Source organism: Oratosquilla oratoria, chromosome 23 (assembly GCF_046742065.1).
Source record: "Oratosquilla oratoria isolate Oo_2021 chromosome 23, ASM4674206v1, whole genome shotgun sequence".
Taxonomy (NCBI): Eukaryota; Metazoa; Arthropoda; class Malacostraca; order Stomatopoda; family Squillidae; genus Oratosquilla; species Oratosquilla oratoria.
Window position 1 is genome coordinate 55,645,450 of NC_134799.1, and position 24,205 is coordinate 55,669,654.

Sequence of the window (24,205 nt, forward strand, 5' to 3'; positions counted from 1 at the left end):
TGTATCTTATGGGGAAGGGAGCTACACTCATGTTGTCCCATCTCTGTATCTCACAGTGTCTAGTTTGCACTTAAATTCGTGTATGGTTTTTGCACACACTATTCTTTTGTCCAGCTCATTCAGTGTAGTCTTTCAACAAAGCCTTCAGATTTCGTTAAAAGACTACATGGAATGAGCCTGGAAGAAGGGGATTGTATGGTGTCATTTGATGTTAAGTCGGTGGTTACTTCCTTACCACAAGATTTGTTAAAGCAAGCTGCACTGGCCATGACTGAGGGTCTGGGGACTTCATGGACAATGAGAAATTGTCATCAGAGGAATTCGTGAGTTAACGAGTTTGTGCCTGAACTCCGCCTTTTTCAGGTTCAGGGACAAGGTTTATCATCAAAAGTTAGGAACGCCCATGGGCTTACCCATCTCGGTGGTGCTGACAGAGATGGTGACGCAGCGGTACCAGAAGGAGGTAATGGCAGCTGCACCGCCATCTCTGAAACTGTAGGTCCAATACATGGATGACGTTTCTGTTGTAATGCAGAAAGAGGAGGTGGAACACTTCTTTAACTTCTTGAATGGGAGGAATGAGGCCATCCAATTTGAGATGGAGAAGGAGGAAAATGGAAGATTTACTTTTCTTGACATCATGGTTACGAGAGTTGGTTCCACTTTGACCATGGGAGTGCACAGGAAGGCTACACACATAGACCAGCTTCTTGACTATGATAGCTGTCACCTGGTGGAACACAAATGAAGCATACGGCCATCGTAAGTCGATGTTTACCTGTAGTTAAAACATTGTGGCCAAGAGTGGAGAAAGTGTGTTCCATGAGTGAGAACATCAGGAAGGAGAAGAGCCACCTTAGAAAGGTCTTCAGAGACAATGGGCCCCAGGTCGGTGGTGAAGAGGTGGACGATGACACAGGAGAATAACAGAGTGAGCGAGAGAAACCATAACACGTCGAGAATTACAATACCGTATGTGAAAAGGGGATCAGAAGTAACAGCGAGACTGCTAAGAAAACACGGGGTAGAAGTGGCACACAAACCAATGAACCCACTGCATGGGGCTTTGACAAAGGTGAAAGATGTAGAAAGTGTAGCCAATCAGATGGGGATGGTTTACAATATAAAGTGCAAGAATTATGAGACCCATTATGTAGGAGATACAAGAAGTTGGCAACACAATTACAAGAACATTGGAGGGCAGTGAATAGGAGGGAAATGAGCTCAGCAAAACTGAGACACTGCAAAGGCCAACAACATGAGATGGATTGGCAGAATGCAAGTATCAAGTATAAAGGGGCTGATAAAGGTGTGAGGCTATTTTTAGAAGCTTGGGTAAGTGATCAGGCTAGTGTTAATAGATGCATCAACTTGAACTCCATTTATGAAGGTACTAGGGACAGGCTGGACAGAAGGCATCCGACCCGGTGGTGATGTGTTGGCCCTCTAATAGGTGATGCAACACTTTGACATTTTTTCCTCCACCCCTCTGGGCTTGATCATTGTCTTTATGCTTGTCTCTGGACCACCACATCCTGTATTTTTTATTTTTTTTGGTGAACAAAGTGCTACAATGCACTAGCTGGGCAATTTTGCCTCCTAGGTTTATCTATTGACACTTATATGCTGCTTCTCCTTTGTATGTGATTGTTGATTTACTCCATTGGACTATTTTGTCTCTTCCATTTTTGTATTTATTTTTTATATTTATTTATTCCTCTATTTATAGCTTTATGGATTATATATATATATATATATATATATATATATATATATATATATATATATGTGTATATATATATATATATATATATATATGTATTTACCTAGTTGTATTTACCTAGTTGTATTTACCTAGTTGTATTTTACGGGAAGGGGAGCTATGCTCGTGGGGTCCCGTCTTCATATCTCATTTTATCTAAACTATTTTTAAATTCATGTATTATTTTTGCACACACCACTTTCTCATCTAACTTTTTCCAACTGTCTATTACTCTGTGAGGAAAGCTGTTCTTTTTCAAATCTCTTCTATAGCTGTCTTTTTTTATTTTCTTTCCGTGTCCTCTTGTATTTCTGTCATCCCATTTTATCAGATTCTCTCTATCAGTAATTTCTATGCCTTTCATGATTCTGTAAATAGCTATCAAATCTCCTCTCTCTTCTTTGCTCTAGTGTCTGTAGTTCAAGTTTTTGTAGTCTCTCTTCATATGATAGTTTTGAGAGTGTTGGTGCCAATTTTGTAATTGCTCTTTGTATTCTTTCAAGTTTTTTTATACATTTTTTTGTACTTGGTGACCATATCGTTGCTGCATATTCCAATCTTGGTCTTATCAGGGTGATTAGGATTTTCTTCACCATTTCTTCATCCAGGTATGTAAATGCAACTTTGATTGTTCTTATTAAATTATAAGTTTCTCCAAAAATCTTATTTATATGTTTCTCAGGTGACATATTATTCATAACAATGACTCCCAGGTCCTTCTCATTTTCTATATTTTTTATTCCTTCTTCTCCCAATTTATATGCTCCTGTTATTCTGTTTTTGCTTTTTCCAAATTCCATTATACTACACTTTTTTGTATTGAACTCCATCTCCCACTTCCTACTCCATTCCTGTACTTTATTTAGATCTCTCTGTAGTGATTCACAATCTTCTTCAGTTTTCACTCTTTTCAGTAGTTTTGCATCATCTGCAAAGAAGCTCATATAGCTTTCAATTCCTTCATCCATATCATTAATATATATAGCAAACATTATTGGGGCCAGAACTGTTCCCTGCGGAACACCGCTTATTACTTCATCCCATTTTGAGTGTTGGTTTCTTATCACTACTCTCATTTTTCTTTCTTTCAAAAAGTCTTCCATCCAATTTAGTAGTTTGCCCTGTATTCCTCCTTCAGTTTCTAATTTCTTAAGCAACTTCTTATGTGGTACTATGTCAAAAGCTTTTTTTAGGTCTAGAAATGCACAGTCCGCCCATCCATCTCTTGTATTATATCTATTAGCCTTGAATAGAAACATATTAAATTGGTGACGCATGATCGTCCTTGTCTTAATCCAAATTGCCTTGGATTTAACACTTTGTTTTTTTCTAAATATTTTACCCATCTACTTTTGATAATTCTTTCACAAATTTTTGCTATTGTACTTGTTAGAGATACTGGTCTATAGTTGGTAGGTTCTTCTTTATTTCCTCCTTTATATATAGGTACTGTATTTGCTTTTTTCCAATCTTCTGGAACTTTACCTTCTTTCAAGGAACTGTTTATTATGCTATGTATTTTGTCTGCCAGTTCATTCCTGCATTCTTTCAGTATCCAGTTTGCTATTTCATCTGGTCCATGCGATTTTCTGACATCAAGATTACTCAAGTGTGTTAATATTTCATTCTTTGTTACTTCTATTTCTTCCATAGGGGGGACTTTCTCTTTCCATTCATTCTCTTCAGGTTGTATGTTCTCCCTTGTAAACACTGATTTAAAATGTTTGTTCATAATTTCCGTCATTTCCATTTCCTCAGTGTATTCAACTCCCTCCTGTCTTAATTTCTCCAAGTCTTGTTTGTTTTTCAATTTATTGTTTACAAATCTGTAGAATAGTTTTGGTTGATCTTTACACTTTTCTATGATATCTTTTTCATATTTTCTCTTTTCCTCTCTGCACGTTTGTACATATTCATTTCTATAACAGGTATATATTTTCCATTTTTCAGGTCTTCTGTCTTTTTTCCATCTGGTCCAGGCTTTGTCTCTTTTGTCTTTTAACTCCCTACAACTTTTATTGTACCAGCATTTTACATATTCTTTTTCTTGTTTTTGTCTTGGGACATACTTTTCCACTCCTTTTTTGTAAATTTTTGTCAAAATATTCCATTTCTCTTCTACTGTTGTTTCTTCTTTGTATATTTCTTCCCAGTTTTCCTTTTGATAGAATTCTCTTATTTTATCAAAGTTTGTTTTTTCATACATCATTCTTCCTTTTCTATATTGTTCATTTCTTTTCATATATTTTTCTTCATTAAGTTCCAGTTCAATCAATATGTGGTCACTTTTACTTATTGGTGTTTTATATTCAATTTTGTCCACTATTCTAGGTTCAGATGTAATTAGGTCTAGTCTCGATGGTTCTTCATTTCTATACCTAGTGTTCTCCTGTATCCATTGTGTCATTGTATGGTCAGTAACCATCTCAAGTAGAGCGTTTCCCCATGAGCCGTCTCCACCCTTTACTGTCATTTCTTCCCAGCAGATTTCTTTGCAATTAAAGTCGCCCATCATAACTATTTTTCCTCCCTCTTCCATTATCTTGTTTAATGCTATCTTTGTGTCCTCTAACATACTTTTATGTTCACTCTCTTCCCATGAGGCTGTTTTTGGGGGCACATAATTGATCACAAACTTTCTGTTCTTTTTATCTCTGTCTTCTACTTCCATCATTATCATCTCTACTGTATTCTTTCCATATGTGACACACTTCACATTTATATCCTTCTTAGTCAGGAACATAACTCCACCCCCTTCCTTTTTCACTCTGTTTCTAATCCAATAATTATATGCATCATGTCCTACACTGTTGGGTGGTAGTGGACCTTTTAATTTTGTTTCTACAATTCCCATTATGTCTGGTTCTTTTTCCTTCAAATAATCATTCAGCTCATTCAATCCTGTTATTAATCCATCTATATTTGTGTAAGACACTCTTAGTTTTCTGCCACTTCCATTGTGTTCTCTGTTTCCCTTTTGTTTTTCTCTTGTATGTCGACTTTCTTTAGTTTCATATTCACTACTCTCCAATAGAATCTCTCTTTTTCTGACTCCGTTCTTTTCTCGTTTTTTTCCTTAGCTTGAAGTCTTTTCTGTTTTTCTTCCTCTCTTTCCTCTTTATTCATTTCCCTTTTTATCCATACCTTTTTATATTGTTCACTTGTTGCTAGTTTCCCTGTTTTGGATAAGATATTCTCTGCCGTAGTTTGTGACCTGAATTTAATCTTAATTGGTCTGGTCTTGTCTGTACTATATTTCCCGAGCCTGAATTTCTCTTCGATTTGTTTCATTATTTCTGGTTCATCTTCCTGAACTAATTCTAGTAAATTTCTTACTTTTTCATTTTCCTCTTTGATTCTTGTGGTTCTATCTGGGTTATGTTTCTCTTCCATTCCTAATATAATTATACATTTCTTTCTGTCTGCTAATTCTCTTACTATATTCTCCTTCTGTCTCATCACTTTAATAACTGAGTCTTCAGTTTGTTCATTCATTTGCTGTCTGATTATGTCAGTGAATGCAACTTTGCTATTTTCTTGGATTTTTTTCCAACCCTCCTTGTTCTCCTTATTATTCTCCTTTAAGACTTTATTCTCTTCTTTTACTTCTTTTAACTGTTTTTTTTAATTCTTCAATTTCCTTAGTTAAGTTTTTGTTCGCCTTCTCTAGTTCTTCCAATTTTTCAACTCTCTGCACAATGTTGTTAACGTGACCGAACTTAAATTCCCAGTGCTCGATCATCTTATCGAGTTTCTCTTCTAGTTGTGTCCCCCCCCACCCTCTTTAAATCCCTGGAAAATATTCTCATCATCTTCTACTGTATTGCTCTTATCTATACTTCTAATCTTTACATTTTTGTTAGACATTTAATCATCGCTAAATTGGTCCGGCCCTCGTTTGTTTAGATTTCGTCTGCCTGCCTGGGCCAAGTCCTCACCTTCCTCATTTCCTTCCATTTCCCTCAGTAATCCCTCCCCTTCTCCTTTTTCCTTACTTTCCCTACACCACGAGCAATTTCCCCCCCACCCTGTAAATACAATAGGTACTTCCTTTGCTTTGGGATCCACGAAATTTCACTTTTTCTTCAGAACGTCCTCTATGCCGTCCGTTCGTTGAAGTGTGTGTGTGTGGTGTGTGTATTTACCTAGTTGTATTTTACGGGAAGGGGAGCTATGCTCGTGGGGTCCCGTCTTCATTTCTCATTTTATCTAAACAATTTTTAATTTCATGTATTGTTTTTGCACACACCACTTTCTCATCTAACTTGTTCCAACTGTCTATTACTCTGTGTGGAAAGCTGTTCTTTTTCAGGTCTCTTCTATAGCTGTCTTTTTTTATTTTCTTTCCGTGTCCTCTTGTATTTCTGTCATCCCATTTTATCAGATTCTCTCTATCAGTAATTTCTATGCCTTTCATGATTCTGTAAATAGCTATCAAATCTCCTCTCTCTCTTCTTTGCTCTAGTGTCTGTAGTTCAAGTTTTTGTAGTCTCTCTTCATATGATAGTTTTGAGAGTGTTGGTGCCAGTTTTGTAATTGCTCTTTGTATTCTTTCAAGTTTTTTTATACATTTTTTTGTACTTGGTGACCATATTGTTGCTGCATATTCTAATCTTGGTCTTATCAGGGTGATTAGGATTTTCCTCACCATTTCTTCATCCAGGTATGTAAATGCAACTTTGATTGTTCTTATTAAATTATAAGTTTCTCCAAAAATCTTATTTATATGTTTCTCAGGTGACATATTATTCATAACAATGACTCCCAGGTCTTTTTCATTTTCTACTATTTTTATTCCTTCTTCTCCCAATTTATATGATCCTGTTATTCTGTTTTTACTTTTTCCAAATTCCATTATACTACACTTTTTTGTATTGAACTCCATCTCCCACTTCCTACTCCATTCCTGTACTTTATTTAGATCTCTCTGTAGTGATTCACAATCTTCTTCCGTGTTCACTTTTTTTAATAGTTTTGCATCATCTGCAAAGAAGCTCATATAACTTTCAATTTCCTCATCCATATCATTAACCCCTTCCATACGGTGCCGCACACGTAGGCGTCATGGGGAGCGAGTGTATTCGCGAGGCTGCCATATCGGCGTCTTGATTATATTTATTGTAGTCGCCCCTGTGTTTTTACATTCTCCCAAATGCGCCCTGAATCCCATTCTCTGTGGTTTTCAAAATTCGCGGGTGAAAGAGAGAACGATCGATATAAGCGGTGACTATATTTTATGATGCGAATATTATTACGTTACGTCATACGGCTGGCATTGGCTGCTGCCCGCGAGATTTAAGTTCCGTACTGAAGTGGTTAATATATATAGCAAACATTATTGGGGCCAGAACTGTTCCTTGTGGAACACCGCTTATTACGTCATCCCATTTTGAGTGTTGGTCTCTTATCACTACTCTCATTTTTCTTTCTTGTAAAAAGTCTTCCATCCATTTAAGCAGTTTGCCCTGTATTCCTCCTTCAGTTTCTAATTTCTTAAGCAACTTCTTATGTGGTACTATGTCAAAAGCTTTTTTTAGGTCTAGAAATGCACAATCAGCCCATCCATCTCTTTCTTGTATTATATCTATTAGCCTTGAATAGAAACATATTAAATTGGTGACGCATGATCGTCCTTGTCTTAATCCAAATTGTCTTGGATTTAGCACATTTTTTTCTAAATATTTTACCCATCTATTTTTGACAATTCTTTCACAAATTTTTGCTATTGTACTTGTTAGAGAGACTGGCCTATAGTTGTTAGAGTCTTCTTTATTTCCCCCTTTATATATAGGTACTATATTTGCTTTTTTCCAATCTTCTGGAACTTTACCTTCTTTCAAGGAACTGTTTATTATGCTATGTATTATGTCTGCCAGTTCATTCCTGCATTCTTTCAGAATCCAGTTTGCTATTTCATCTGGTCCATGTGATTTTCTGACATCAAGATTACTCAAGTGGTTCAATATTTCATTCTTTGTTACTTCTATTTCTTTCATAGGGGGGACTTTCTCTTTCCATTCAATCTCTTCAGGTTGTATGTTCTCCCTTGTAAACACAGATTTAAAATGTTTGTTCATAATTTCCGCCATTTCAATTTCCTCTGTGTATTCAACTCCTCCTTGTCTTAATTTCTCCAAATCTTGTTTGTTTTTCAGTTTGTTGTTTACAAATCTGTAGAATAGTTTTGGTTGATCTTTACATTTTTCTATGACATCTTTTTCATATTTTCTCTTTTCCTCTCTGCACGCTTGTACATATTCATTTCTATAACAAGTATATATTTTCAATTTTTCTGGTCTTCTGTTTTTCTTCGATTTGGCCCAGGCTTTGTCTCTTTTGTCTTTTATCTCCCTACAACTTTTATTGTACCAGCACTTTACATATTCTTTTTCTTGTTTTTGTCTTGGGACATACTTTTCTACTCCTTTTTTATAGATTTTTGTCAAAATATTCCATTTCTCTTCTACTGTTGTATCTTCTTTGTGTATTCTTTCCCAGTTTTCATTTTGGAAGAATTCTCCTATTTTATCAAAATTTGCTTTTTCATACATCAATCTTCCTTTTCTATATTCATTTCTTTTCATGTATTTTTTCTCATTTAGTTCTAGTTCTATCAGTATGTGGTCACTTTTGCTTATTGGTGCCTGGCATTCTATCTTTTCCACTATTTCAGGTTCTGATGTGATTATTAGGTCTAGTCTCGATGGTTCTTCTTCATTTCTATACCTAGTGTTCTCTTGGATCCATTGTGTCATTGTGTGGTCAGTAATCATCTCAAGTAGAACACTTCCCCATGAGTCCTCTCCACCCTTTACGGTCATCTCTTCCCAGCATATTTCTTTGCACTTATAGTCGCCCATCATAACTATTCTTCCTCCATCTTCCATTATCTTGTTTAGTGTTATTCTTGTGTCCTCTAACATGCTTTTATGTTCATTCTCTTCCCACGAGGCTGTTTTTGGGGGCACGTAGTTTATTACAAACTTTCTGCTCTTCTTATCTCTATCTTCTACTTCTATCATGATCATCTCTACTCTATTGTTCCCATATGTAACACTCTTCACGCTTATATCCTTCTTAGTCAGGAACATAACTCCACCCCTTTGTTTTTTCTCTCTGTTTCTAATCCAATAATTATATGCATTGTGTCCTATGCTGTTGGGTGGTAGTGGACCTTTTAATTTTGTCTCAACAATTCCCATTATGTCTGGATCTTTTTCTTTCAGATATTTGTTCAGTTCATTCAGTCCTGTTATTAATCCATCTATATTTGTGTAGGATACTTTTAACTTTCTGTTATTTCCATTGTATTCTCTGTTTCTTTTGTGTTTCTCTCTGTTATTTTCCATTGCTTCAATTTCATATTCACTACTCTCCAGTAGAATTCTTGTTTTTCTGTCTCCGTTCTTTTCTCGTTTTTTTCTTAGCTTCATGTCTTTTCTTTATTTCCTCCTCTCTTTCCTCTTTATTCATTTCTCTTTTTATCCATACCTTTTTATATTGTTCACTTGTTGCTAGTTTCCCTGTTTTGGATTAGATATTCTCTGCCGTCGTTTGTGACCTGAATTTAATCTTAATTGGTCTGGTCTTGTCTGTACTATATTTCCCAAGCCTGAATTTCTCTTTGATTTGTTTCATTATTTCTGGTTCATCTTCCTGAACTAATTCTAGTAAATTTCTTACTTTTTCATTTTCCTCTTTGATTCTTGTGGTTCTATCTGGGTTATGTTTCTCTTCCATTCCTAATATAATTATACATTTCTTTCTATCTGCTAAGTCTCTTACTATATTCTCCTTCTGTCTCATCACTTTAATAACTGAGTCTTCAGTTTGTTCTTTCATTTGCTGTTTGATTATGTCAGTAAATGCAACTTTACTGTTTTCTTGAATTTTTTTCCAACCCTCCTTGTTGTCCTTATTATTCTCCTTTAAGACTTTATTATCCTCTTTTACTTCTTTTAACTGTTTTTTTAATTCTTCAATTTCCTTAGTTAAGTTTTTGTTCGCCTTCTCTAGTTCTTCCAATTTTTCAACACTCTGCACAATGTTGTTAACGTGACCGAACCTAAGTTCCCAGTGCTCGATCATCTTATCGAGCTTCTCTTCTAGTCTTGTTAATCGGGGGTGGGGCGTGTGTCCCCCCCCACCCTCTTTAAATCCCTGGAAGATATTCTCATCACCTTCTACTGTATTGCTCTTATCTATACTTCTGATCTTTACATTTTTGTTAGACATTTCGTCGTCGCTAAATTGGTCCGGACCGCTTTTGTTTAGATTTCGTCTGCCTGCCTGGGCCAAGTCCTCACCTTCCTCGTTTCCTTCCATTTCCCTCAGCAATCCCTCCCCTTCTCCTTTCTCCTCACTTTCCCCTACACCACGAGCAATTTCCCCCCACCCTGTAAATACAATAGGTATTTTCTTTGCTTCGGGATCCACGAAATTTCACTTTTTCTTCAGAACGTCCTCTAAGCCGTCCGTTCGTTGAAGTGTGTGTGTGTGTGTGTGTATCTATGTGTATTTAGTGATATGGGTTTTTTGTGAACTGGTGTCCTACCTTGTGATGAATGTACTGTCTGGTGAGTGATGGTCACTTTGGAGACCTTTCCCAGGGTGGCACACATGCTCCCTTTATACTGATTCCCTTTGCTATCTTTGTATATCCCTGAAGACAAACCCTGGAAAGGGTTTGAAATGTAGAAATAAACTTATTTCGACAAGTCCAGCATTTACTTTTTTCATCTATACAATGGTTCCTAGACTGCAGCTCTTTACAAATTTATATATATATATATATATATATATATATATATATATATATATATTTTCACACATATATACGAGTCATCTAGAAAAAAAGGGTATATGCCACACCTCTGTACAAAATATGATTCTTAGAGTGTTGACATGAAGAGGTAAAATGACTTACACATGATTACAGCATTTTCCCCTTTCTATTCTAGACTCATATATATATATGTGTATATATATATATATATATGGATTTCTCAATTTATGGAAGGGATACATTCCTGAAGGGATCATGTAATTTGAAAATTGTATGATGTGAATAGTTAAGTTTTACTATTGCTTACTTGATTTTTTACATAGTCTTATTCCAAAGAATCTGTGTAATATTTAAAAATGACTAGGTTTTTTACCTCGTGTTGTTCCAAAACCGTATATTCTAAAAATGCATAAATCAAGAAATGCCTGTACATATATGCATACTGAATTGAATATGACAGCATTTTGACAGTTGTTCAACTTCTTGATATTTTCTATTTTTCTTATCAGTATTTTTCCTGCTGGAGAGTGAGCTAACACAAGATCTCCATAGGTCTCAATGTAATATTTTGAGCTTTTGTCTTCAAAGAGATCATCAGGATTGACAAAATTTCTTTGATAATAAATATAAATGTTGGTACAAATCAAGTAAATAACAAAAATCAAAACAAATATACAAGTGGAAAGTAGTCACAAAATAAAATGTTTAACACAATGTTATCACTTATATCTAAGGGAAAAGTACGAATGATTGGGGAAGAGAAGAGTTTAAATGCATTGCTAGTTCTCAGAGTTTCTAGCTTGGTGCTGAGTTGACCACTTAGGTGGCCTGGCAGGTGCAGTGGGGATGGGTGGGGCAGGGGTGAGGGGGATGGGGAAGAGAGGACCTTGAAATAATACTGCCTCAAGTAAGTGTCTGTGTACAGCAAAAATACTGGATGCCATGTTGGATTGTATTTTTATTGTGGGGACAGTATCCCTAATGTGGAATGGCATCAGAAGTTTTAACCTTCTGGGTCCTTTATTGTGTGCAGTGATTTTGGTGCACTGAATCATTACACACAATAAAGGCCCCAGAAGGTTAAAACTTCTGGAGGCATTCCACATTAGGGATACATATATATATTGTTTTTCATTGCACTTGGTCCAGCAATCCATAAACCTGCATATGCCCTCCATGAAGAAAGTTTATGGTTGGTCATACAACTATTTATGCACCACTTCTTTCACATCTTTTTCCATAGGAAATCGATGACCTTGTAAACTATCTTTGCATGGTCCAACGCTATGGTAGTCAGAAGGGGTGAGACCTGGGCTGTAGGCAGTGTTCCAGCACCTCAAAAACCAATTGGTTAATGGTTTCTTTGGTCTAGGTGGCCTTATGTGAGCATGCATTATCATGCAACAAAACAGTCTTTGACAATGGGTTTCGGCGTTTGGTGCAAATTACTGGCTTCAGTTTGTTGGCCACCACAGGACTGTATCTTGCACTGTTGATCATACAACCCTTTTCCAGGTAGTCTTCCGGTATAGGCCCTTTTGAGTCCCAAAAAAGGGTTAGAATAATTTTTCCCATGGAAGCCTGAGTTTTGAATTTCTTTGTTGCTGGTGAGCCAGGATGTTTCCACTCCATACTCTGTCTCATGGATTCTGCCCCATTATGATGGACCCACATTTCATCTCCTGGGACTATTCTGCTAAAATATTCCTCACCATCATTGATGTAGTGATTGAGTAAACATTGGCAGACATCATGATGTTTGCTCCTATAATGGTGGGTTAATTAAGGTTTAGCACATTGACACAGTTGTTATTTATACCAAATTAAGGCAAAATACAGAATGTATGCCTTCAACCAAAGCAGGAACAATACTGTGTTACACAGCCTGGGCACACTCAATCATGTGGGAAATACAATTCCATTAGCACAAACCCACTAGATGGCTTCATACAGAGGTACATACTTATATTTACATAGTGTTACATGCACAATACACCATATAATATTGTAATCACAATACTTCCAACTACAACATAGCTCCCACCACCTCTCAGTGCCCTCACCGAGGAAACTACATTTGTGGCAAGGAGGAGACAAACACAATGGCATGTAAATTACAGCAGTAAGTAAAAGAACATGACATAAATTGTCTGATTTCCAGGACATGATACAATGTACATATGAAATATACAATAATACATAGGACAGTGGGAAAATACAATAACCATACATTTGGTAGACAAGTACAAATTAGTTGTTGAAAACAGATCACATCCCCCTCAGTTATGCCAAGCATAACCGAGGCTGCTTATAGTTTACAACCTTAATAGATACTAATAGTGGTAATAAAGACAACAAATTGCACAGCAACACATATGTACACAATACTCTTACTTGACCATCAAGGCATTGTAACCTTTGAATGTAGATGATATGACTGATGAACAGGGGGTGACACAGTGGGAATATTGGGCCTTGGGGTAGGCATAGCCCAGATGAGAAACATCTTAGAAGAAAACACCAAGATTTTGGAAATATGTATAGTAGATAGATGCCTCCCAATCTTGGCATTGTAAATCAAAGAGTCGAGCCCATACATAAACATACAAGCATAGGACCTCAAGGCCCTCCCAAGCATGCAATGAAACATCACAACCTAAGGATACAACAAAACACCACATATCCAAGTATAGGACAAAATGTCACAAACCCAAGCATGCAATATTACACCATAACCCAAATCCAGAGGCTGTCCCAAACATAAAATTCGTCACTACTTGAGTTACCCCATAACCTTTCCCAGCTACCTGGTATCTCCCATTTACCTGGTAACTTCCCCCGGTGAAGAGCAAGTATAAATACAAACATATAAAATGAAATAGCATCACATCATTCACCAGAAACATTCTTACCCTAACCATACAGAAAGAATATCCTAAGTTACTGAGGAGAGAGGGTAGAGTACCGGAGGACTGGAGTAGTGCCTGTATAGTTCCTCTTTACAAGGGAAAAGGGGACAAGTGTGAATGTAGTAATTTCAGAGGGATTAGCCTGTTGAGTGTAGTAGGGAAGGCTTATGGGAGGATCTTAATTGAGAGGATTAGGAGAGGAACAGAAGGAGTAATTGGTGAGGAACAGTGTGGATTTAGGACGGGTAGAGGTTGTGCAGATCAGATCTTTGTGGTAAGACAGATATGTGAGAAAGCTATAGGAAAGGGGAAGGATGTTTTTTGGGCTTTTATGGATCTGGAAAAGGCTTATGATAGGGTAGACAGAAAGGCACTGTGGGAGGTTATGCAGATTTATGGGATAGGAGGAAAGCTTTTGGGAGCTGTCAAGAGTTTTTATGAGAGTAGTAGAGCATGTGTTAGGATTAGAAATGGAGAGAGTGAGTGGTTTGAAGTAAAGGTGGGACTTCGTCAAGGATGCGTTATGTCGCCCTGGCTGTTCAACTTATACATGGATGGGGTGGTGCGAGAGGTGAATGCTAGGGTAGTGAGTCAGGGATTGGAGATGGTTAAAGAAAATGGAGAAAGGTGGGAGGTGAGCCAGCTGTTGTTTGCGGACGACACTGCGCTTGTGGCAGGGTCAGAGGAGGGATTGAGGAAGCTGGTGGCAGAGTTTGGGAGAGTATGTGATAGAAGAAAGCTAAAGATAAATGTGGGTAAAAGTAAGGTGATGAGATGTACAAGGGGTGAAAGTGGCAGTAGACTGGAAGTGAACATTAAGGGAGAGCGACTGGAGGAAGTGGATAGTTTTAGATACTTGGGTGCAAGTGTAGCAGGAAAAGGTGGAGTGAAGGTGGAGGTAGAATGTAGATTGAGAGAAGCGAGTAAATGCCTTGGTGGTTTAAAGAGTGTAATGAGGAATAGACATTTGGGAATGGATGCGAAGAGGAGACTGTATGAAGGAGTGATTGTGCCAACAGCACTGTATGGGGCAGAAACGTGGAACATAAGAGAAGAAGAGAGAAGGAGTTTGAATGTGTTTGAGATGAGGTGTCTGAGAAGTATGGTGGGGGTTACTAGGCTGGATAGAGTGAGAAATGAGGAGGTGAGGAGGAGAACAGGGGTGAAAAAGGATTTGGGAGATAGGGTTGATGAAAGAATATTAGGATGGTTTGGACACATGGAAAGAATGAGTGAAGAAAGACTAGTAAAAGAGGTATGGAAGGCAGATGTGGAGGGAGTGAACATGAGGGGACGTCCTAGGATGAGGTGGATGGATGGGGTGAAGGGGGCTTTGGGGAAGAGGGGAATGTCTGTTGAGGAAGGAAGGGAGAGGACGGAAGACAGAGGTGAGTGGAGAATGGTTGTATATGGATGATGTTGTGATTGCATGAGGAGAAATGGGCGGGGGGTTGGGTGGTGGTGTAGTATGTGTGAGTAAATTTTGACGCAGCCCGAAGGGATTTCTCCCCGTCCTCGCCTTATATGCAAAGGGGGACGGAGAGGGGGGGTCGCCGATTAAATGAAGCGGCCTTGCTGTGGATGTACTGTGTCTTGCGACACTGCTTCTGACCCAGGGCGGTGGGCAGGGTGCAGGGATGACCCGTCATCCAGGAGGTGCTCAGATGAGAGGAAGGGTGGGAGGGGTGTGGAGTGTATTTGGGGATGTAATGGGTGGGAGTGTTTTTGTGCCTTTCCCTTTTTGGCTACCTCCCTTGGAAGGGGGAAAAAGCCTTGGTATATGTATGTATGTATGTACTGAGGAAAGGTCTTGTACCTGAAATGATTTAGCAAGAATGACTACCTATCATGATGTCATAAACCTCCTTTGAAAAGAGAATAAGACTAGTAAGGCATATGGAAAACACCTTTACATACATACATATACCAAAGGCTTTTTCCCCCTACACGGGGGGTAGCCAAAAAGAAAAAGGCATAGAAACCACTCCCACCCATTCCATTTCCTATATATTCCACTCCCCTCCACCCTCCTCCCTCCCTCTTATCTTGGCACCTCTTGGATGACAGGTCATCCCTGCATCCTTTCCACTGCCCTGGGTCAGAAGCAGTGTCGCAAGACACAGCACATCCACAGCAAGGCTGCTTCATAAATAAATATCTTTAAGAAAATAATAAGCACACAACTAGCCTTTAAATTAAATATACATAAGAGAAAATCTCCTTCCCATGTACGCCATTAAAATGTATATATATGTATTTACCTAGTATTTTACCTAGTTGTATCTTACAGGAAGGGGAGCTATGCTCATGGTGTCCTGTCTTTGTATCTCATAGTGTCTAGTTTGCTTTTAAATTCATGTATATATGTTGCACACACTATTATTTTGTCCAGTGTGTTCCAGATATCCACCACTCTGTGTGGAAAATTGTGTTTTTGTCAGGTCTTTTCTATAACTATCCTTTTTGAGTTTCTTATCATGTCCCCTTGTATTTCTCATATCCCAATTTAGTAAATCCTCTCCATCAAGGACTTCTGTGCCTTTCATGATTTTGTAAATGGTCATCAGGTCACCACTTTCTCTTTTTTGTTCCAAAGTTGGTAATTTCAATTTAGCCAGTCTCTCCTCATATGACAGCTTTGAAAGTGTTGGGGCTGTTTTTGTGGCTCTTCTCTGGATTTGTTCAATTTTCTTTATATTCTCTTTGGTACTGGGTGACCATAGTGTTGCACCATATTCCAGTCTAGGCCTTATTACATACATACATATACCAAGGCTTTTTCCCCCTTCCAAGGGAGGTAGCCAAAAAGGGAAAGGCATAAAAACACTCCCACCTATTTAATCCCTAAATACACTCCACATCCCTCCCACCCTTCCTCTCATCTGAGCACCTCCTGGATGACGGGTCATCCCTGCCCCCTGCCCACCGCCCTGGGTCAGAAGCAGTGTCGCAAGACACAGTACATCCACAGCAAGGCCGCTTCATTTAATCGGCGACCCCCCCTCTCCGTCCCCCTTTGCATATAAGGCGAGGACGGGGAGAAATCCCTTCGGGCTGCGTCAAAATTTACTCACACATACTACCCCACCCCCCACCCCCCCGCCCATTCCTCCTCATGCAGTCACAACATCATCCATATACAACCATTCTCCACTCACTTCTGTCTTCCGTCCTCTCCCTTCCTTCCTCAACAGACATTCCCCTCTTCCCCAAAGCCCCCTTCACCCCATCCATCCACCTCATCCTAGGACGTCCCCTCATGTTCACTCCCTCCACATCTGCCTTCCATACCTCTTTTACTAGTCTTTCTTCACTCATTCTTTCCATGTGTCCAAACCATCCTAATATTCTTTCATCAACCCTCTCTCCCAAATCCTTTTTCACCCCTGTTCTCCTCCTCACCTCCTCATTTCTCACTCTATCCAGCCTAGTAACCCCCACCATACTTCTCAGACACCTCATCTCAAACACATTCAAACTCCTTCTCTCTTCTTCTCTTATGTTCCACGTTTCTGCCCCATACAGTGCTGTTGGCACAATCACTCCTTCATACAGTCTCCTCTTCGCATCCATTCCCAAATGTCTATTCCTCATTACACTCTTTAAACCACCAAGGCATTTACTCGCTTCTCTCAATCTACATTCTACCTCCACCTTCACTCCACCTTTTCCTGCTACACTTGCACCCAAGTATCTAAAACTATCCACTTCCTCCAGTCGCTCTCCCTTAATGTTCACTTCCAGTCTACTGCCACTTTCACCCCTTGTACATCTCATCACCTTACTTTTACCTTATTAGTGTGACTAATATTTTTTTTTAACTATTTCTTTATCTAAATAGGTAAAAGACACCTTTATTGATTTTAGCAAGTTGTAAGATTCTCCGACAATTTCGTTTATATGTTTATCAGGGGACATGTCATTTGAGATCATTACTTCCAGGTCTTTTTCAGATCCCACTTTCCTTACTTCTTTGGTCCAGTTTTATATTGTCCTGATATTCTTTTTGTACTTTTTTCAAACTCCATTATGCTACATTTCTTGGCTCCATTTCTAAACCTTGTTTTGGTCTCTCTGTAGTGATTCACAATCCATTTCAGTATTCACTTTCCTCAACAATTTAGCATCATAGGTAAAGAAGCTCATGTAACATTCCACATCGTTATCCATGTCATTCACATAAATAGTGACCATTGTTGGAACCAATACTGATCCCTGTGGAACTCCACTAATCACCTCCTCCCAAGCTGAACTGTTTTCTCTGAGCACTACTCTCATTTTTCTGCCATGCAAGGAATCCTCCATCCAGTTTAGTAATTTACCTTGTATCCCTCCTATGTTTTTTTAGATAATTTGTGGTATGGTACTTTGTCGAAGGTTTTTTGTAAGTCTAGGAAAGCACAATCAGCTCATCTGTCCCTTGTAGTCTTAAGTAGAAACAGATTAAGTTTGTGACACATGAGCTTCCCTGTCTGAATCCAAATTGTCTTGGGTTTATTATTCTGTTTTCTTCCAGGTGTTTTATCCATCTATTCTTGATAAATTTTTCACAAATTTTGGCTACAGTGCTTGTAAGGGAGACTAGTCATAATTTGTTGGTTCTTCTTTGTTTCCTCCCTTATATATTGGTACAATATTGGCATTTTCCCAGTCTTTTGGTATTCTTCCTTCTTTGAGTGAGCAACTTATGCTACATATTTTGTCCATTAATTCTTTACATTCTTTTAGTATCCAGTTAGCAATTCTGTGTGGGTCGTGTGATTTCCTGACATCAAGGTTCATTAGTTGATCCATTATTTCTTTTTGTATTATTGTTATTTCCCTCATGGGGGGGGGGAGGATTGCACTTCAGTTCCTTCATCCCAATGCTATACTTTTTCTCTACTGAAAACCAACCTGAAGTGGTTGTACTTCAGCCATTTCTAAATTTTCTCTATATTCTATATATCTGTGGCATAGTTTCACCTATTCCTGTTTACCATTCACCTATTCCTGTTTACCATTCACATATCTATAGAATAGTTTGGGCTGATCACGTTTTTCTATGATGTCTTTTTCATAGTTTCTTTTTTCCTCTCTGTGCATTTTTACATATTCATTTCTATGGTTGATATGTATTTGCTACTTTCCAGGTTTTTTATCTTTTTTCCATGTTTTCCATGATTTATCTTTCACCTCACTGCATCTTCTGTTGAACCAGCACTTAATGTACACCTTTTCTTGTTTCTGTTTTTGTACTTATTTATTCACTCCTTCATTATAAATTTCCATCAAAATCATCCATTTCCTTTCCACTTGTGTCGGTTCCTTGAATTTTTTTTCCCAATTTGCATTTTGAAAGAATCCACAGCCAGACAGGGAAAGACCTAGGGACAAGATTGAATGAACACAAAAGGTCTATCAAGTATGGTCAAGAAAGTTCAGCTGTGTTTCAACACGTGAATAAATTAAATCACCGGATGGACTGGAAAAACTCCAATCTTATTTATAAATCTGGCTATGGGTTCAGAAGGAAAATGGTAGAATCTACTTTAATTGATGATCATTTCCAAAGGTCAATAGACCCCAGACATAATATCTGGATTATCACCAAACAAATTGTTAACAAGTTCCCCCCCTCCCCCTGACCCGACTTCATGTCATCCTCAGGTCACATAAGGGTGGGGAAGTGATATATATTAATTTCCAAGTTCCCTTCCCTTTGTAAGAGGTTGCTATTTAAGACAGCATCCTTCTTCCACTTTGTATTACTAAAGAGGATTGCAGTTAGCAATCAAAATATATATTTTTGCTTACTCTCTTTTGTCTGACCATGGTGTTAGTTGATATATATATATATATATATATATATATATATATATATATATATATGTATATGTAATGTATATATGAATGTAGTACAGTAGTTTCAGAGGGATTAGCTTGTTAAGTGTAGTTGGGAAGGCTTATGGGAGGGTCTTGATTAAGAGGATTAGGAGAGGAACAGAGGGAATAATTGGTAAGGAACAGTGTGGGTTTAGGACAGGTAGAGGTTGCATGGATCAGATTTTTGTGGTAAGACAGATATGTGAGAAAGTTATAGGAAAAGGTAAGGATATTTTTTGGGCTTTTATGGATTTGGAAAAGGCTTATAACAGAGTAGACAGGAAGGCACTGTGGGAGGTATTGCAGATATACAGGATAGGAGGAAAGCTTTTAGGAGCTGTCGAGTTTTTATGAGAGTAGTAGAGCGTGTGTCAGGATTAGAAATGGAGAGAGTGAGTGGTTTGAGGTAAAGGTGGGACTTTGTCAGGGATGTGTTATGTCACCCTGGCTGTTCAATTTATACATGGATGGGGTGGTGTGAGAGGTAAATGCAAGGGTGGTGGGTCAGGGATTGGAGATGGTTAAAGAAAATGGAGAAAAGTGGGAGATAAGCCAGCTGTTGTTTGTGGATGACACTGTGCTTGTAGCAGGATCAGAGGAGGGACTGAGGAAGTTAGTGACAGTTTGGGAAAGTGTGTGAAAGAAGGAAGTTGAAGATAAATGTGGGTAAAAGTAAGGGGATGAGATGTACAAGGGGTGAAAGTGGCAGCAGACTGGAAGTGAGTATTAAGGGAGAGTGACTGGAGGAAGTGGATAGTTTTAGATACTTGGGGGTGAATGTGGCAGGAAAAGGTGGAGGTAGAATGTAGATTGAGAGAAGCAAGTAAATACCTTGGTTAATTAAAAAGTGTAATGAGAAATAGACCTTTGGGAATGGATGCTAAGAGGAGATTGTATGAAGGAGTGATTGTACCGACAGCACTGTATGGGGCAGAAACATGGAACATAAGAGAAGAAGAGAGAAGGAGTTAGAATGTGTTTGAGATGAGATATCTGAGAAGTATGATAGGGGTTACTAGGCTGGATAGAGTGAGAAATGAGGAGGTGAGGAGGAGAACAGGGGTGGAAAGGGAGTTGGGAGATATGGTGGATGAAAGAGTATTGGGATGGAAAGAATGAGTGAAGAAAGACTAGTAAAAGAGGTGTGGAAGGCAGAGGTGTAAGGAGTGAACATAAGGTGGTGACCAGGATGAGATGGAAGGATGGGGTAAAAGAGGCTTTGGGGATGAGGGGAATGTCTGTTGAGGAAGGACGGGAGGGGGCAGAAGATAGGGGTGAATGGTGAATGGTTGTATATGGATGATGTGAGGTGGAATGGGTGAGGGAGTATGTGTGAGAAAAAATTGATGCAGCCCGAAGGGATTTCTCCCCATCTTCTCCTTTTCTGCTTGAGGGAATGGAGAGGGGGGGTCACAGATATAATGAAGTGGCCTTGCTGTGGATGTGCTGTGTCTTGTGACACTGCCTCTGACCCAGGGCAGTGGGCAAGATGCAGCGATGTCCCATCATCCAGGAGGTGCCAAGATAAAAGAGAGGGAAGAGGGTGGAAGGGAGTGGAATGTGATAGGGATGAAATGGGTGGGAGTGGTTTCTATGCCTTGGTTTTTTGGCTGCCTCCCTTATAAGGGGGAAAGAAGCGTTTGGTATATGTATGTATATGTTGTAAGGTGCCTTATCAAAACTTTTTTTTTAGATCAAAGTAACCACAGTTATCTGTTGGGTTGGGAGCATCACTGAATAGCTGGCAATGCTTAGGAATTGAACCCAGAATTTCCCACTGTCTAGGCACATGTGCTTATTGATTACACAATGGTCACGTCAAGTGGCCACCTGCACATCACCTTTCCCTGGGCCTCCACTAGTTCAGGAATGTGCATTGCTGCGGGATCCTACTCACTGTGACATGTTGGATAGGGAGCATCACTGAAAAGCTGGCACCGCCCGGGAATTCAACCTGGGATCTCCTATAGTCTAGGAAAGCATGCTAACTGATTACACCAGTTGACTTTAGTGACCACCTGCACATTATCTCATCCATCTCTTGAAGAACATTGATTACTAATGCATAAAACTCTTGATCTTCCTTTTCTGAAACTTTGTTATCCACTGAGATTTTTTTCCCGTTTTCAGTATTTTGTCCATCTGTTTTTCACTATTTTTTCACTCAATGTAGCTACTATATTGACCAAAGACACTAGTCTATAATTTAGAGGAAACTCTTTGTCCCCAACTTTATATATTGGCACAATATTAGTTTTCAATTATGTAGCACTTTCCTTTCTCTTAACAAAAAAAAAAAATAATAAAAAAAAAAAAAAAAAAAAAAAAAAAAAAAAAAAAAAAAAAAAAAAAAAAAAAAAAAAAAAAAAATAAATAAAAAAAAAAAAAATCTATCCACTACTTGTTCCCAACAATTTTTGAGTATTAAACTTGAGATCCTGCAAGTCCCTGTTCCTTTCCTCATGTCGAGTGCCTCTACTATTTTAGCACCTCTCATATCTCCATTTTCATGTCATACACCCCCCACTTTGGGAAATTTCCTTATTACCCTCAAGGTAATTCTTGGTAAACATGGACTGGAAATCACTGCTCATTAGTTCTGCTAATGCTTTTACATCATCATACACAGTTCCACATACTTTCAACTTATATTTTTGAGAGGTGTATGCATAATAAGTGAAATTTGTATGGATTTTTGTTTTCAGTTTCATTGGACTAAATAGTATTTATAACAAAGGGCTGTATATCATTTGGTGGAATGACTATTTTTAATAATTATTTTGAAGAAACACCCTAGTATGTACATGAAGATGGTAATGCTATTTTTTCCCCTTGTCTTGGAAAAATTATGTTAATTATTTTCTTTGATTAATTAACATGTGATAATGGTTTAGTGTGTTCATTTCTGAAGCTATTATTGTATTTATTGGTTTGCACATGCAATCAGTCAAAAGGAAAGTGGTTCTTCTACTGTCAAGATCCCGAGTTACATGCAACCACCATGTACGATGAACTGGGAGCAGACAAATTCAGAGCATATGAAGGAGCTTTAAGGTTAGAAATACAATTTTTCTTGTATATTAATTTGGTCAGAGAGTGTAAGTATAGCACTTGATATGAAAATGTAGATAGGCAATAGCTGTAGAGGATATATAGATGGTTGTGTATTGTTACCTTAAGTTTTATAGACTGGCAACTCGGCTCATTTTAGCCATCAGTTGGCCTCTAGCCCTCCCATAGATCTCTCTGGGAAGAATCATTAGAATTTTGTTTATGTTGTGTTGCTGTAGGAATGTTTATGTGTCACCAGGCAGTTAAAAGAGGAGGAGGAAGAGGGAGAAGAAGTGGGCACTCACTGATTTAAAACTTTGCTTATGGTGTCACTGAGTCATAATATCAAAGCATGGAGGAAACTTATCAATACTCATAGGCTCCTGCCAAAGGTTCTCCTTCCATTTTCCTTTCCCATCAGAGTTATTTTCTTATTGTGTCATACTAACACAATCAGTCCCTATCCTCCTCCACATTCAACAACTCTCAAGAAGGTCCAGGTGTGGTATCATCTGCGTTGTGAGACCACCCCCCAATCCCAAAATTACGGGCCAAACTGCCACAGCACACCCCTGCCACCTGTTCTTATGCTGGTGGCATTGATTCCTGGGAGCAGCTTTGGTTACCTGAGCGAGTACTACAACCCATTTTACAGCAATGCACCTTCACATTTTTTCTGCACTGAGGGGTTATTCTTCTGCGATCATCCCTCTTCTCCAATTATTAGCTGGTGATGGAGATTAATCCTGGCCCCACAACAAAATACACGTGTCCAACATGCTCCAAACCCATCAACTTGAGCTGATGGACAGAGGGCTCAGTTCAGTGCAACTCTTGAAAAACTGAGCCTATGTCACTTGCATAACACTTGCTGACATAAAACAATACACAAACACCTGGACCTGTGAATGGTAAACTAAAAAACTAACAAGAAATAGAAAAGATGTGCCTAGTAAGTCATGAATATACAGAAGAACAGTACATGGCAGAAGTTATGAACAACCACTTAAAATCGCTATTCACAATTGAGAACACACCTAACTGTGAGGGAACAGAGAGACAGAAATCCCCTCCAATGAAGGAAATGACTGTGACAAAGAAGGAAATTAGCGACCAAATAAAAAACCTTGATGTCAGAAAATCGCATGGTCCGGATGGAATTGCAAATTGGATACTGAAGGAATGCGTAGAAGAATTAACAGATAAAATACACACTATAATCAAATGCTCGCTCAAAGAAGGAAAGGTACCACAAGACTGGAAAAATGCAAACATTGTACCAATATATAAAGGAGGAAACAAAGAAAATCCAACTAACTACAGACCGGTCTCCCTAACAAGCACAGTAGCTAAAATATGTGAGAAAGTGATCAAAAGTAGATGGGTTAAACACCTGGAAGAAAAATCTATACTAAACCCAAACCAATTTGGATTTAGACAAGGAAGATCATGTACAACAAACCTGATCTGCTTCTACTCGAGACTAATAGATATAATAGAAGAGAGGGATGGATGGGCAGACTGTGCCTATCTGGACCTACAAAAGGCATTTGACAAAGTACCACACAAGAAATTAATAAGAAAATTGGAATCAATAGGTGGCATCACAGGTAAACTATTAGAATGGATGGAAGACTTCCTGACTGGGAGAAAAATGAGGGTAATTAGTAGTAATTAGAGACCAATACTTGAAATGGGAAGAAATGATAAGTGGTGTTCCACAATGGTCGGTGCTGGCTCCAATCATGTTTGCCATATACATAAATGACATAGATGAAGGAGTTGTAGGTTATATGAATTTCTTTGTATATGATGCAAAAATATTGAAGAGGA

At 38.4% G+C, this 24,205-nt stretch overlaps 1 protein-coding gene across 1 annotated transcript in view; it reads left to right on the plus strand.

Moving 5' to 3' along the window:
- The window catches only part of LOC143038123 (F-box only protein 31-like), a 94,468-nt gene that overhangs the window by 39,508 nt on the left and 30,755 nt on the right, over positions 1 to 24,205 (plus strand). The window contains exon 5 of the mRNA XM_076207121.1: positions 22,269 to 22,375. Coding sequence (XP_076063236.1) covers positions 22,269 to 22,375 — 107 coding nt within the window. The remainder of the gene's footprint in view (positions 1 to 22,268; positions 22,376 to 24,205) is intronic.